This window comes from Sus scrofa, chromosome 12 (genome assembly GCF_000003025.6).
Source record: "Sus scrofa isolate TJ Tabasco breed Duroc chromosome 12, Sscrofa11.1, whole genome shotgun sequence".
NCBI lineage: Eukaryota > Metazoa > Chordata > Mammalia > Artiodactyla > Suidae > Sus > Sus scrofa.
The window spans coordinates 20,739,969-20,756,526 of NC_010454.4; the positions used below are offsets into that span (position 1 = coordinate 20,739,969).

Here is a 16,558-nt window from a genome sequence, read left to right on the forward strand (position 1 = left end):
GATCCTGTCTGTATCAGAAGAAGCAGGGTGGTGTGTTGGGTTTTTTGTTTGTTTGTTGATGTTTTTGGCCAGGCATGCAGAAGTTCTTGGGCCAGGGATCAAACCCAGGCCACGGCAATGCCCAAACTACTGCAGTGACAACGCTGAGATCCTTAATCTGAGTTACAGGGCAACTCCCAGGGTGGTATATTTGGGAGGAATCGAGACTTGAGAGTCAGAACTGAGAGCTTGTCTCACTTCTGCCGTCAGCCACACCTGGGTGACTGTATGCAAGTCTCATAGTCTCTCTGAGCCTCTGCTCTCTTACCTGTAAAAAGAGTACTGAGTATGATTTACAGCTTTGATAATATGACAAATTTGGAGGGTTTCTGAGATGGGTAGATGCTTTAAGGAACTGAATTGATTGAGGTTTAATTTTTTTTTTCTTTTTTTTGTTTTTGCTTTGTTTGTCTTTTTGTGGGGCTGCACCTGTGGCATATGGAGATTCCCAGGATAGGGGTCTAATCAGAGCTGTAGCTGTCGGCCTACACCAGGGCCACAGCAATGCAGGATCTGAGCTGCCTCTGCAACCTACACCACAGCTCATGGCAATGCTGGATCCTTAAACCACTGAGCAAGGCCAGGGATCAAACCTGCAAGCTCCTGGTTCCTAGTCGGATTCGTTAACCACTGAGCCACTACAGGAACTCCTTGTTTTTGTTTTTTGTTTTCCTTGCTTTTTAGGGCTGCACCCGAGGCATATGGAGGTTCCCAGGCTAGGGGCTGAATCAGAGCTGCAGCTGCTAGCCTGCACCACAGCAATGCAGGATCCAAGCTGCATCTGCTTCCCACACCACAGCTCATGGCAATGCCAGATCCCTTAACCCACTGAGTAAGGCCAGGGATTGAACCCACATCCTCACAGATACTAGTCAGATTCGTTCCTGCTGAGCCACAATGGGAACTCCCTAAAAATTTTTTTTGAGTAAAGTCAGATCCTGATTAAATTGATAGCAGCTGAAACATGTTTTAGTTCCATCTTCATATACCCAGTTTATTCTTGAATGTCTTTTAGTGAGAATCTCAAAACTTCTGCTCAACCCCTTGACAGTGCCTTTTGTTTATGTACATCACGTCGTGATTCTTAATGTTTCTGACTTTAAGTTCAAACTGAGGGTGAAGGTTGAGCCTTAACCTTTCTGTTAAGGAGTCTCGGCTACATCTTTACCAACTTGATTTGTGAAAAGTCTCTGGTTCTGGAGTTCCTGTCATGGTGCAGCAGAAACGAATCTGACTAGTATCCATGAGGACGCAGTTTTGATCCCTGGCCTCACTCAGTGGGTTAAGGATCTGGCGTTGCCATGAGCTGTGGTATAGGTCACAGACGGGACTCTGATCCCATGTTACTGTGGTTGTGGTGTAGGCTGGCAGCTACAGTTCTGATTCAGCCCCTAGCCTGAGAACTTTCATATGCCACAGGTGCGGCCCTAAAAAAAAACCAAAAAAAAAAAAAAAAGGCTCTGGTTCTGATTTTCTTGAAATAGCAAATTCATTAAGGTCTTGTTGGTTTTTTGTGGCTCTTGAATTTACAACTTCATTAAAACTTTATCTTATCTGCTTTTCTGGTCTAGTTCAAGAATGCTAATGCAGTCATAGAATATGAAAAAATAGCAGAAACGGATTTTGAGAAGCGGGATTTTCGGAAGGTAAAGTACAACTACAAGGAAATCTCACCTACCCTTTCTCACAAAGTTCCACACCCCTGGGGAGGGGGTAATTAGAGGAGTATGAGTAAATTATCACTTTAATTTGGCATTTTTTTCTTTCCCCTTTTTTTTTTTTGTCTTTTTGCTATTTACTGGGCTGCTCCCTCGGCATGTGGAGGTTCCCAGGCTAGGGATCGAATCGGAGCCATTGCCACTGGCCGACGCCAGAGCCACAGCAGCTCAGGATCCAAGCCGCGTCTGCGACCTACACCACAGCTCATGGCAATGCCGGATCGTTAACCCACTGTGCAAGGGCAGGGACCGAACCCGCAACCTCATGGTTCCTAGTCGGATTCGTTAACCACTGCGCCACGATGGGAACTCCTCTTTCCCTTTTTTAAAAAAGGCTTCTTAAAAAAAATTTTAGAACAGTTTTATTTAGGCTCATAGCAAAATTGAAAGGGAAGTCCAGGGATTTCCCGTATATCCCCAGCCCAGCAAGCATAGCCTCTCCCCCTGTTATCAGCATTCCCCGGGGGATTTCCAGAGGTACCATTGTTACAACCTAGTTTTTGGCAGTTAGAAGTAAAGCTGTTCCAATCATCTTTGTGGACCCTAGTTTCAGTTCTTTTGGGTTAATACCAAGAAGTGTGATTGCTGGACTATATAGTAAAAGTGTTTTAAGTTTTGTAAGAAACTACCAAACTGTCTTCCAAAGTGGCTGTATCATTTTGCATTCCCATCAGCAATGAACGAGGGTTACTCTTGCTCCACGTCCTCACCAGCATTACAAAAATCTTTTTTGTTAAGGTCCTTATTTTCTTATTTACATTTCACTTTATAATAAAAAGCAGTATGAATTTGTTCATTGAATTTGTTCCTGTTTCTCATATAAGGTGGTGCTGGTGAGTAGAGGCAAAGCCAGGTGGAATTAAATATTAGGTTTAGATAACCCACTTCTGTTAGAATGATGAGAGCTAGCTCTAACTTCTGCTTTGTGTGAACTGGCTGGAGCTATATATCAAAAATATGGAGAGGCCCCCTTAATGTTTTTGAGTAGTGAGCGTAACCTCTCATCACCACCATTTTGGTGTTTGGCCTTTCTTTTTTTTTTTTTTCTTTTAGGGTCACACCCTCGGCATATGGAAGTTCCCAGGCTAGGGGTGGAATCCTAGCTACAGCTGCCGGCCTACACCACAGCCACAGCAACACCAGATCCAAGCCGAGTCAGTGACCTACCTTACAGCTCATGGCAATGCCGGATTCTTAACCCATTGAGCGAGGCCAGGGATTGAACCTGCGACCTCATGGAGGTTTGTTACTGCTGAGCCACAATAGGAACTCCTAATGTTAGGCCTTTCTGCAGAAGCACACTACTGTCCTTTACGGAGCTGTGTGATAAGACATTAAAAATATACATGTCAAAAGGATTAGCCTACATGAAACATGGGGAAAGCACAGAAGTTCCAGGAATCTTTCTAGATCTTGTTTGCAGTGGTTATCCCTTATCAGTGTGACTCCCTTCTTTAGATGGAGCTTGGCAGTAGCTTTCACTAGAGTTTCAAAAGGGAAGGTAAGTAGCCCCCAAAAGGGTTAAAATCCACTGATCAGATGAATTTTCAGGATCACCTAAAAGAAGTCCGTATCATCCAAAGAATGGAGTTGTCATTTCATATATGGGAATTTACTCCGTGCACTCTTTTCTTTTTTTTTTTTTTAATAGTCGCCCCACGGCATACGGAATTTCCAGGGCCAGGGTTTGGATCCGACCACAGCCGTGAGCTACACCACAGCTGTGGCAACGCCGGAGCAAACATGCATCTCCACAGCGACCTGAGCCACTACAGTCAGATTCTTAACCCACTGCTCCACAGTAGGAACTACTCAGAGCTTTCTGTTGTACGTACTCAAATGTTTGATAAAAGGATACAGATAAGAATCATTCTTAAGTCGCAGACTGACAGTCTTTTATTTGGTAATATCTGATTAGCTTTTACAGAATCCCAGCATCAGCTCATTAGCATCCCTCTTCTGTCCATGGGTTTTAATAATCACACTGTCTTTGTCGTGTGATTCATAAGTTGTTGTTCTGTCTTGTTTTTAATGTGTGTGTGTGTGTGTGTGTGTGTTTAGAAAGCATTTCTGCCTCCTGACACTTTTTTGAGGTTTACGTAGACAAAAGCTTTGTCCGGAAAGGTGGTCTTTTGGGTTTCTTTTCTTTCTTGCCCACTCTGGAGCCAGAATCCCCAGTTCGTGACAGAATCCTCTGTTTGTGACATCCCAGCCTGACCCCCCTCCAACACTGTAGTTCATGGTGATGTCACAAATGAAGAATTATGATCCTGGCAGGGGAAACAGATGAACTTGGAAGAAACAAAGATCTTCTTTGCCCACAGCTGCCCATAGTCATGGGGAGGTGGGGGTGGGAAGGGAAGCACTGAGCCTCCAACTGCCACCCCCCACCATGAGCCAGACTATCTCTGTACAGAACCTCGTGAAGGCAGCAGGGCAGAGCTCCTGACATTTTGACTGACTGCTCTCCCCCCCAATTCTTTTTCTTCTATTTAACCGGGAAATTAGCGCTGTGACTACCCAGCACAGTCCCTGAATTTTCATGATGCCCTCAGGACAACCTGAGGGCTGTAAGCTGTGCCATTGAAAGGAGAGGCATTCCCATCACTGCTCTGTTGATGCTGCAGAAAGTCTGCCCAGTGCAACACTCTGGTCTGGTGTTTACCTACTTCCCCATGGTTTTGCATGTAAATGTTTGAATAGCTGCTATTCCTTTTTTTTTTTTTTTTTTTTGGTCTTTTTAGGGCCGCACCCACGGCACATGGAAGTTCCCAGACGAGGGGTCAAATGGGAACCATGGCTGCCGGCCACAGCCATAACCACAGCAGCCCTAGATCCAAGCCACTTCTGCAACCTACACCACAGCTCATGCCAATTCTGGAACTTTAACCCACTGAACAAGGCCAGGGATGGAACCCCATGTCCTCATGGCTACTAGTCAGGTTCGTTAACTACTGAGCCATGGTGGGAACTCCAGCTGCTGTTCTTAGTTCAAAGCTAGAAAGTATAAACATACTCAGTGAAAAGTGCTCCCAAACTTGGTTCCATCTGCCTAGTTCTCACTCTCTCGGGTAACCTCTGTTCTTCGTTCTCTAGTTCATGCCACAATTTTGTTCTACAAAAATAAGCAAATACAAATAGAGATTTGTTTTTAATGTTCTTTCTTTTTTTTTTTTTTTTTTTTGCGTGAAAGGTAATGCGCTATACAAAGTTCTATACCTTTTTTTCCCCCCACTTAATAGGCCTTGGAAGTCTTTTCCATATTAGTACACAGAGAGCTTCTCGTTCAGATCCACGTAATATTCTATTATATGAATGTCTGTATTAACGTAACTTGTCTCCTGTTGATGGAATTTGAGTTATTTCTCCTTCTGAGTTTTCAGACGTCATTTCTTCTTGATACCCATGGCCAGATTCCTAAAGGGAACGAGTGTCCCTTATATCCAGATTTCTCTGTTGGGTCAGGAGGAGAATATGATTCAGAAAGGCTCCCAGGCATAGCAGACAAACCAAAAGGGAAAACTCGAGAACAAAATCAGAAAAAATGGAAATAGACAAAGAGCCTTTAGGAAGCTGAAAGATTGAAATAATCTTAGCTCTTTGTGTGTGTGTGTGTGTGAGTGTGTGTGTGAGAGAGAGAGAGAGAGAGGCTTGCATTCTCGTTTTTATAACATTGTTTTAAGTATAGTCTAGGACCGTTGAAAATAAACTATTTTAGGAGTTCCCGTCATGGCACAGCAGAAACAATTCTGACTAGTATCCGCAAGGATGCAGGTTCAATCCCTGGCCTTGCTCAGTGGGTTAAGGATCCGGCGTGGCCGTGAGCCGTGGTGTAGGTTGCAGACACGGAAATGATCCTGCGTGGCTGTGGTGTGGGCTGGCAGCTACAGCTCCCATTCAACCCCTAGCCTGGGAACCTCCATATGCCACAGTTACGGCCCTAAAAAGACAAAAGACCAAAAAAAAAATTTTTTTTTAATTTAAATTAAATAAAATTAACCGTTTTACTGGTCTATTTCTGTCCTAAAATGGAAGTGGAAGAGTGGCCACCAGGGTGCTCGGTGAGATGTGAGGGTCATGCTGCTGAAGGAGGGAACTGTGCGCAGTTTCAGTAATATGAGGAGCAGCGATTCTTTATCAGTTCGTTTTTGTTATTCCTTATCTTACAAAGGCGAAACATGATGAATTATCCAAAGCAGCAAGTATAGTATTTCTACTAGAAGAGTGTGAGTTTTGATCACAGTCACTTTTGATATGATTCCCTGTGGAGGCACCGAGGCGCCTTAGCATGCTGATTAAGGTTCTAGACTCTGGGTCTTAGTGTCTAAGATCCAATTCTGTTCCTGTCACTTAGAAACTGGTGACCTTGAACAAGTTGCTTCATCTCTAGTTTTCTCATCACTAATATAGGAGTAGCAGTATTACCTACTTCATAAGATTGTGAGCGTTAAGAGTTGATATATGAAGTGAATGTTAGTAGTTGTTATCATCTGGATCAGCTGCTCTCCTCATTTCAATGGTTTGATCAAATGAATTAGGTATGTTCTTAAACTCTGCTGTTACTTTCCTTTGAGTCTGTATGTTGTCTGCGACCAAACAGAAGTGAAGACGTTTCTGGAGTCCAGCATAAAAGAATTTTACTTGTTCTCTTCTTCCTCGTAGGTTGTTTTTTGCATGGACCGTGCCCTAGAATTTGCCCCTGCCTGCCATCGCTTCAAAATCCTTAAAGCAGAATGTTTAGCAATGCTAGGTCGTTATCCAGAAGCACAGTCTGTGGCCAGGTATGAAGTTAGGCCAGTTCTGCATTGAAATGCCCGATACCAGTGGACAAATGCTGTCTGGCAGCTCTCTACAGCAGGAGTTACCGTATGGTCCTGTGGGTAGGCTCGCCAGCGTGATCAGACCTTCTGGAACTTAAAGCCAGAGGTCAGACTGGACCTAAAAACACAAGGGTATATAGGAGTACATAGCTGTATGTGAGAGAACACATAATGTAAAGTTTTGGTGTGTTTTTATCTTTCAGATGTCCTTTTCTTTCTACTCAAGGGGTTTGCAAACTGTAAAGGGCTAGATAGTAAATATTTAGGCTTTGCAGGTCTCGTCTCTGTCAACAGCAATTCAGCTCTGTCACTGTAGTGTAAAAGCAGCCCTAAAATAATGGGTTAACAGGTGGTGTGGCTGGGTTTCAATAAAACTTTATTTACAGAAACCAGCAGCACATAGAATTTGGCCCTGTGGGCTGTTTTTGCCAACTCCCGTTCTGATACAGAGTGAGAGACGCAAGAAATGTATAAGGGTAGATCTAGGTTATTTATTTGGGGACGGTTTAGGAAGAGTTCTTGGGAATCTATATACCTTTGGATATTTAACCATATTAGACACATGATCAAGAGAAGCACTGGCCAAATGATAGTAACGGTGGGGAGATCCAAACCCCAACTAAATATGCCCCTTTCTGGCTATTGCAGCGACATTTTACGAATGGATTCCACCAACGCAGATGCTCTGTACGTCCGAGGTCTTTGCCTTTATTATGAAGATTGTATTGAGAAGGCGGTTCAGTTTTTTGTACAGGCACTCAGGATGGCTCCTGACCATGAGAAGGCCTGCATTGCTTGCAGAGTAAGTTCTGGGGACCAGATCTGGGTAGGAACAAAAGCTTCCTTTTTGAGCCTTTTCGAGAGAGTGGAGGGTTATAGAATCACAAGAAATGTGAGAGCACTTTTTCCCACCTTGCCGGAATACTTGGTCCTTTCATTAGAAATTATTTTAGGGTAACTTTTATTTGCCTAAAGGTAAATGTGATCACATAGGGTCAGTTCCTTTTAAAATCTAAGTGTGTCCTTCCTTTTTTTTTCTTCCTTCAGGGAAGATAGTAATGCTTATCCTGGGGAGTGGAGGTAAACCCTGGGTGACCCAGGTCTCATTGGTATTCCTTTGTAAATCTGGGTTTCCCCTGTCCACTCTGTAGGAATCACCAGTGAGCAGCGAGTAGCCCAGGTGTGGGGGCCGGGCATGCTGGGGGCCATATGATGCCAAACAACCCAGGTTGCAAAGAGACGGGCCTCTGGGCGGGGGTGCAAGGCCTTCTGGGTGTGAACTGAGCTCCCCTTGCTTTTCTCTGTAGAATGCCAAAGCACTTAAAGCAAAGAAAGAAGATGGAAACAAGGCATTTAAAGAAGGAAATTACAAGCTAGCATATGAACTGTACACAGAAGCCCTGGGGATAGACCCCAACAATATAAAAACAAATGCTAAACTCTACTGTAATCGGGGTACGGTTAATTCCAAGGTAAGCACTTGGTCTGGGTCTTGGAGCCTGTGGAGGTGTTTTTAAGGGACAACAAAGAGGTGTGGGAAATGTGCCCAGTGAGGGCGAGAAAAGAGAGAATCTCAGCTTGTTGGGAACTTCCTTCTGAGAGGCAAGCTTGTATCTTTTACTGTGGAGTTGAGAGGCACTTGGGAGAATTTGGAAGGCAATTCCCACCTGTTGTTCCTCAAGATCTTTTCTTATAGTAAGAGTAAGCTAGAGGCTTTGGGACAGTTTTTAAAGCAAGTATTGCTTCTTTTTGCCTAAGCAAGTGATTATTTCTATTTTAGGAGTGATTTTGGAAGAAATTAGAGTATGAGGCAGGCTTAACTTTTTTCTCCAGCATAGCTGATGGTCACCATGCTCAGTTGGAAATGCCTTAAATGCTCACTGCTGTCCCACACAACGGTAGGAACAAGAATAGTCTCCTTGGAGTTCCCATCATGGCTCAGTGGTTAACAAATCCGACTAGGAACCATGAGGTTGTGGGTTCGATCCCTGGCCTCGCTCAGTGGGTTAAGGATCCAGTGTTGCTGCGAGCTGTGGTGTAGTTCGCAGACACGGCTCAGATCTGGCATTACTGTGGCTCTGGCGCAGTCCGGCGGCTACAGCTCCGATTAGACCCCTAGCCTGGGAACCTCCATATGCCATGGGAGCAGCCCTTAGAGAAGGCAAAAAGACAAAACCAAAACAAACAAAAGAATAGGCCCCTTCCTCTTGCAGCACTAGTGGTTTAAAAAAAGAAAAATCACAGTTCTCATCCCTCTAGTTGGTCTCTGGAAGAATAGGGGTCAGGAACCATTGTTTCCATGCCTTGATTGGCACTAACTTGGAATGGTAGAAGTGGTTTATCCTTGTAGATAGATAAGTGTGCCTAGCTTCCATCACTTAGAAAATAAACCAGTTTTGAATTTGGTGTCCTTAGCCCTCTGGCTTTCCTAGTGACCAAGAATGAGTGTGGCGGTTAGGGGACCAGCATGATTGATCCTCGTAGCGTTGTGAAGTCATGCCCACAGCGTCTGGGCTCCCTCAGTCACTCAAGATGTGAAGTGTGACTGCTCTCTCTTTCCTGAAGCTTAGGAAACTAGATGATGCAATAGAAGACTGCACACATGCAGTGAAGCTCGATGACACTTACATAAAAGCCTACTTGAGAAGAGCGCAGTGGTAAGTGCCTCTGGTGGGTGAGGGGCAGAGGGAGTTGCTGCTGGCCTGCCAGGGGGATTGCATTATGGATGATGAAGCAGACCCAGGGATGTCGTGAGGTCATTTGGTCCTTCCCCCTGCCTCTAGGTGGGATTGTTCCAGCCCTAGACTATCTTTATAGACCTCCAGCGGAGGAGATTGCACAAGCTCCCTCAGTCTCCCATGCCTGTGTCTTACGCCCCTCACGGTCAGTAAGTTTCCTCTCATGCCTGACCCACATTCCTTTTGTTAAAGTTTAAAATCCGTGTCCTTTGGAGATTTTTATTTTGTGGTGTACACTTGCTCTAACTTGGCACAGTGCTTGGCACACAGTAGGTGCTCACTCAGTTACTGTTTTGTTGAATGAATGTATGGTGCTTGGAAGAGGAAGAATAAAGTATCTCCTGGAGCTAGTGGAGAGCTCTGCTCATCCTGTATGTTTGGAGTTAGCCAGCCTTACACTGGGGAGGGATCAGTGTGGCTCGGCCTCTCAGCAGTGTATGGAAGCCCCCTTGAAAGATCTTTGTCTGACTAGGTGGTTTATGAGCCAGGATGTGCCTGCCTAGATCTGGTGCTCGGACTGGCGTTTGGGGTCGCGGTGCTCCACAGCCGGCTGGTCCATCTTACTCTTGAACCCACTCGAGTGTTTTCTCCAGACGGAAGCGTGGGCAGGGGCTAGGAGAGACAGCTCCCCAAGTCCATTTTTTCTTATTTCAGACTATTTCCTGGAGAAGAACATCCTGTCTTTGAAGTTCCTAAGGGAAGACCTATTTGTTGCCTGCCAGCCAGCCCTCTAGCACCCATCCCGTTCCTTGTCGTGAAGTGTCACAGCCCAAGAACTGGTGCTGTGACTGCTACCTGATTGATGCACCTCTGGTTCTTCAAGCTCCCCCCAGTCTCATCAGTGGTGCAGAGCATGGCTTACTGGCTGCTTAGTTTTCCCCAAATTGTCCATGTTTTTTTGAAAAAAAATAGGGAAATTGCTCCTGTGTATAGTGCTTTTTTTAAAAAGCGAATTTCTAAGTAGATGACTAAGTCTGTCAAACATACATGGAATTATATTACAGATTCTGTGAGACCAACTCTCAGTCATCTCATCTCTGCAAACCACTCGCAGACAAACTTGGCCGCTGTAGAAGACAACAGAGTGCCCTTTGACCCGGCTCACGACTTACTTTGCAACTTGTGTACATGTTTACTGCAGAATTACCTGTAATAGCAAAAAAGAAGGCTCTCACCCAGCTGTCTAGTGGGGAGGGGGCGGCCGGATGCATAACAGCATATCCACTCAGGAGATGGAACACACTGTCATGTTTGAACAGGGAGTGGGGAGAGAAAAACTTCTTGATTTGTTAGGAGGGTAACGGGATCAGGCAACTCTTTATCTTTGTGGTAGAAACAGAACTGTCCTCTGAGGGGCTCTGCCATGGGATCCTGCCACAGGGGACAGTGTGCACTGTTTGGCACAGTTGGCTGAGAACTTGGCAGCAGTCCCCTCGGGCAGCTGGAATTGACAGGAAGTACTAGAGATGGGTTCAGCCTTACTAGATGCCAGACTTTGCTGCCTCTCCCATTGTGGGCTAGGGTTTCCCATTTGCCCTGAAGCTGTTCTTTTCTATGTTTTCTTCAACTTAAAAAATTTATTTTGGGCGTTCCTTTGTGACAGCAGGTTAAGAATCCAGCATTGTCCCTTGCTGTGGTTCAGGTCACTGCAGTGCCGCAGGTTTGATCCCTAGCCTAGGAACTTCCACGTGCCATGGGTATAGCCAAAAAAAAAAGTGAAATAAAAATGAAAATCACTGTAACATAAGCTTATTTATTATTTAGTATATTGTGTAAGGGCCTGGAAAGTCCATCAAGTTTGTCTGTCAGATCATCCTATACCTAGAGCTGTCAGTTAATTTTTTTTTTTTTTTTAACTTCAGTTAATATTACTATACTCCATCTTGTAAATGGGTTCTCTGCACTCCTGGCAGCCTTCGTGCCCTGTGTTTGTGGGGCACTGGTTTTGTTAGCATGTTTTTTAAGGTTGTAAATCAAGATGTCTGAAGAATCAGAGATACCAAAGCTGTTCGGCTTCTCTTTTGCCGGCCACATCAGTAACACCCCCGCCCCCGGGCTCTCAGCCCGGTGGGGCTCTGTGGTGTTTGTGAAGCTGGGCTGTGCGGCAGCGCCCATTGAACCTCTGCGCAGTGGCCGGCTGCACTGCTCGGTCACGCCCCACTCCCCAGCTGATGGTGGTTGTCTCTGGACCTCCTGCCAGTCCGTTTAATCAGGAGGCCAGTCTTGGAGCCAGTGATGTTATCAGGAAGAGGCCACTTTACTTCGGGGGAAGAGACACTTAAAAGGTCTGGGGATCAGCCTGTCAAGCCAGTTTCCTCCCGTTGTGGGCCAGGGCCCCTCCTCCTTTCTGTGCTCTCGAATAGAAGCAAGACTGTGTTTGGACGCTCCTTTTCTGTGTCACTAACCTGCATCTCTCAGACTGATTAGTCTTAATCATTTGCCAGCAGCCACCACCTTGAACAGGTCCTTCTAGTGGCTCACTCATCCCACTTCTCTGGATTGGAGCTGGCCTGGCATGTTCATGACACTCTCAGTTTCAAAGCTCTTTCATAGCCATTGATCTCACTTGATAATTTTTCCCCTGTTTGCAGTCCCAAGTAATCAAGTAGCTGCCTTCACGTTGTCTCTCCTAAGGCAGTCCAGATGCCTCTCGGTGGCTCTGAGTGAAATCGGAGGGAACTTTCTCCTCCTGGTTGCTCTCCGCTCAGAGCACGGTATCACTTGGCTGGCTAGGTGCAAGTGGCTGAGACCTTGCTCGCTCTCCCTTGAGGAATTGGTAGTTAACTTTTTCTCACGGCTAGCTGAAGGACTCCTGTTGCAAGAAACATCTCAACCAAAAGTGTGTGTCTCTTGCCTGAGCCATACTTCTTCTCCTAGAGGGATAACTGAAGGCCGTTGCTGTTTATGTCACTGTACTGCCCTGTATTTCTTCCTCAGTTACATGGACACAGAACAGTATGAAGAAGCAGTGCGGGACTATGAAAAAGTGTATCAGACGGAGAAAACGAAAGGTAAAGAAGTTCGAGAGCACGTTTCTCAGGGAACTGTGTGGCCCGACTTGAATGTCCTAGAACTGGACTTGAGTAGTTTGATTCAGGGAGGAACCTGGAGCCTCTGTGATCCCCAGCCAGGAAGAAGTGAACAGAGATCCCAGGTGTGGGACAAGGCACCTGTTTTCTGGTCGCCAGTCCTCCCTGTCACTTTCACTTCCTTTCCTGTGTGCTGAGGCCGATGCGAAGAACCTAAGTATGAGTAGATTGTTTTTAATCCCTGGAAGAAAACACCGTAAAAGCCTCTGGTATGGTTAACAGGGCTTCTGACTCCAGGGCATCTGGCCTGGGACCTGGGGGGGAAGCCAGAATCAGGATTGTCCGTTGACACTGGATGTCTCCCTCTAGAACACAAACAGCTCCTGAAGAATGCACAGCTGGAACTGAAGAAGAGTAAGAGGAAAGATTACTACAAGATCCTTGGAGTAGACAAGAATGCATCTGAGGATGAGATCAAGAAAGCTTACCGGAAACGGGCCTTGATGCACCATCCAGGTAGAGCGGCGCGCTCATGGGAGGGCGGGGCTCCTAGCTGAGCAGGTGCTGCTGAGCGCCGCAGCCTCCACGCTGGGGAAGTACCAGACACAATGCAGTCTTTCAATGAAACGTCGTGTTTTTGAAGCTCCGAGTTCTTCTGTGCTCCTCCCTTTAGATCGGCACAGCGGAGCCAGTGCGGAAGTTCAGAAGGAGGAGGAGAAAAAGTTCAAGGAAGTTGGAGAAGCTTTTACCATTCTCTCTGATCCCAAGAAAAAGACTCGCTATGACAGTGGGCAAGACCTGGATGAAGAGGGCATGAATATGGGTGGTGAGTCGGGAGCTGCCTGGGGCAGCCCGGGGTGAATCTGACAGCCGTGGAATGGCAGCTCTTTCTCTAAAGACCTTCCAGAGGGAGAGGCTTGTGTCATCCGCCTGCCACGTGCAGCAGTTTGTAAAGCGCACTCCGATGAGTACCTGTAACGTGAGAGGCACTGTGCCGGGGGCGGGAAGTAACAAAGGTGAAGCAGACAGGGTCCTTGACCTCCAGGAACCCACAGTCCAGGGGTTTGCAAATTCTGTCCCCCCCCCTCCCCCCGGCAAATCCAAACCCGGGTCTAACAGACATGGAGTCCAAGGAGGACAAGCAAGTGTAGCAGGTGCCAGGGGGCAGAGTGGTTGCCAAGGAGGTCAGCTCTAGCAAGGGACACCTTGGATGTGCAGAAAAGCATAGCAACTTTGATGGGCTCCCGGGGGCTCTATCTGGGAGCATAGAGGTGCTCGAGGCTCGGAGTGTTGAGTGCCGGCAGTGGCTGGGACAGACCTCAGCAGGCCCGAGAAGCTGCGGGGAAGACGGTGTGTGGGCTTTTCCTTTGGGCTGGAAGTTCTTCCCCCACTGCAGTGTCCCTGTCAGCCGTCACAGGCTTTGGTTTCCCCAGAAGACTTAGAATGAAGTCAGGTGCAGCCGTGAGCATCGCTGCTCACTGAGCTCAGCCGGAGATCAGAAGAAGCCCTGAGCTGTGCACAGTTGTCAGACCACTGCCTCTCGAGCCAGCTCTTCTCTTCCACTAAGAGAAGTTTAAATTCCACTGTTGGAATTTAAAATACAGTCGATGATACTATGTAGATAATCCTGACCTTGCCAGTTCTAGGGTGTGTGTGCATATGTGTGTTTTTAAAACCTTGGTTTACTAGTAATAAACATTACTCTGCCCCGAGGTTGAGAAGAGTTATAAGCAACTGAAGCTCTTGAAGGGAGCTAGGTAGGGTTGCTGCGGACCTAGGCACTAGAAGCACTCCTGGGGCAGGCAGTGAGGAAAGCTGGTTTGGAAAGGGTGAGGAGGAAGACGCAATAACTGGGAGAGGGCCGGAGGATACACCAGGGGGATAGTGTTGGAGTCAGCAGGAGTTGGCTGCTGAGTGTGTTGGGACAGGGAGAGGACTAAGTTGAGAGTGGCTTTGGCATAGCTGACCCCATAGGGCTGGCTGTTCAGGGGGCTGGGGGACCCCAGGAAGATGAGCAGATACACAGGCAAAGAAGAATTCGCTTTTGGACACGATGTATGTGTGGGATCGGCCGGTGGAGATAAATCCTGTGCAGCTCTGTCAGGCAGGCAGGGACACGAGCCACGCTGTGGCCTGGTGGAAGGAGCCTGCGCTGGAGGCACACAGGAGTTGGCAGTGTTCAGTTCGATTGATTTCACTGGCCACGTGATCTGAGCAAGTGACTGGAGCCCCCACTTCGGTTTTTGTTGAGTGTGAGTTGGGAAGATAAAATGTATGCAAGGTACCCGCCACCGTGATTGGCACTGGGTAGGTGCTTAATAAACTGTAGCTTTTTTTTGTTCTTCCAAGTTCCCTTGTGGCTCAGCAGGTTAAAGATCAGGTGTTGGGAGTTCCCCTCGTGGCTCAGTGGTTAATGAATCCGACTAGGAACCATGAGGTTGGCCTTGCTCAGTGGGTTAAGGATCCGGCGTTGCCGTGAGCTGTGGTATAGATCGCAGACGCGGCTCGGATCCTACATTGCTGTGGCTCTGGCGTAGGCCGGCAGTTACAGCTCCGATTCAACCCCTAGCCTGGGAACCTCCATATGCTGCGGGAGCGGCCCTAGAAATGGCAAAAAGACAAAAAAAAAAAAAAAAAAAAAGATCTGATGTTGTCACTGCTATGGCTCTGTTTACAGCTCTGAGAGGTGAGGGGTACCCTGTCCTGGGAACATCCACATGCTGCGGGTGTGGCCAAAAAATAAAAATAAAAAAATTAACTAGTTTTTTTTTTTTTCTGGCTTACAGTGTGAACAGAGTATAGCATCAAACATATGCAGTAAATCATAGGTCTCATTCTTATATACAGTCTTGGTAGCATTTAAGTGATAAATTCTAGCCTTTTCAGTAGCAGCCCCAGCCAGGTGGTCGGGGGGAGGTCTCGTGTCATAAAGTGCCTTGGCATCGGGTGGGGGCAAAGAAAGCTTTCCTTTGGGACCAAGAGAAGGGAACACACCCTAAGGCGCAGGGTCGCCTCTCGTCTGCGCAGTTCGGGGGAAAGGAGGGAAGTGACACTATCTGGGAAAGCTTGGAGGCCGTTTTCTGATAAATTCCTCCTCAGACACTTAAAATTTTTCCACCTTTTTGTGCTTTCTCTGCTCCTCACTTTGCTCCACAGATTTCGATGCAAACAATATCTTCAAGGCATTCTTTGGCGGTCCTGGGGGCTTCAGCTTTGAAGGTGGGTGTGCCCTAATTCCCAAACCACAAGCCAACCCAGCGACTCTCCAGCTAGGCAGAGTGTGAGAGTCAGAGGGAGTGGAGGCAGCAGATTGCTCATCTCGCAGGGCCTGTGTCCCCTGGGTGCTGCTGAGGATGGGGAGAGGGGAGGTTTCCGGGCGTACCTGGCCTGGGGAGCGTCAGTGCCTCACCTGCACACGGTCAGGTCGGGGAGGCGTCTCTGAGCTGCCCAGAGCTTCTCTGCAAGAGCGAAGGTGTTAAGCCCGCGCCTGCAGCCTGCTGGCGTGCTCCCTCCTACACCCCAGGGCCCAGCCTGCTTGACCCCCTTGGAGGTTTGTCTTTTCCCGTCTGAAGTAGCCCTCGAAGACTGTCGGTCATCAGGGCAGTGACCTTCCCTCGCAGACTCAGAACCAGCTAATGAGCTCTTCTTCGCCTGCAGCATCCGGTCCAGGGAATTTCTTTTTCCAGTTTGGCTAATGAAACCATCCAGAAACCCAGAAAATGCAGACTCGCTCAGTGTAACCTCGAATGTGGACACGATTCACCTCCTCCCTTCATCATGTCTCCACGTCTTTAGAGCAGTTTCGTTTTCTCAGTCGGATACCCTGTGTCTGTGTGAGTGGGTGAAGGAAAGGGAGCCAGCGCCGAAGACTGCGGGTAGGGGGGGGAGGTGGGGGGTGGACAGGGCAGCTTGTGAATTTTTGTTTTACTGTTTAACTTTATTAAAAAAGAAAAAAATTAAGAGAATAAAATGTTTTGACCCTTTCTGGCACTTTGCTCTGGCAGCTGCTTTGTGTCATCCCAGGGTCAGTGGGCCAGAGCTGAGCCCCCAGCACAGGGCTGACGCCCATGTGGACTTCAGGCTCAGCGAGCCACCCCACGAGGGGTGTGGGCGCCCCACCCACCCACCGTCTGTCTAGCACATGAATGCTGAGCAGGCCCTGGGAATACTGCTGGGGCCAGCCTGCCAGTCATGAGGCAGCTCAGGGAACCACT

General features: G+C 47.4%; 1 protein-coding gene across 1 annotated transcript in view; it reads left to right on the top strand.

Annotated features, from left to right (window-relative positions):
* Window positions 1-16,327, top strand: part of DNAJC7 (DnaJ heat shock protein family (Hsp40) member C7) — a 30,359-nt gene extending 14,032 nt beyond the window's left edge. The window contains 10 exon segments of the mRNA XM_003131409.5: window positions 1,611-1,685; window positions 6,420-6,538; window positions 7,226-7,379; window positions 7,885-8,049; window positions 9,143-9,234; window positions 12,253-12,326; window positions 12,714-12,860; window positions 13,018-13,170; window positions 15,501-15,563; window positions 16,002-16,327. Coding sequence (XP_003131457.2) covers window positions 1,611-1,685; window positions 6,420-6,538; window positions 7,226-7,379; window positions 7,885-8,049; window positions 9,143-9,234; window positions 12,253-12,326; window positions 12,714-12,860; window positions 13,018-13,170; window positions 15,501-15,563; window positions 16,002-16,039 — 1,080 coding nt within the window. The 3' untranslated portion in view covers window positions 16,040-16,327.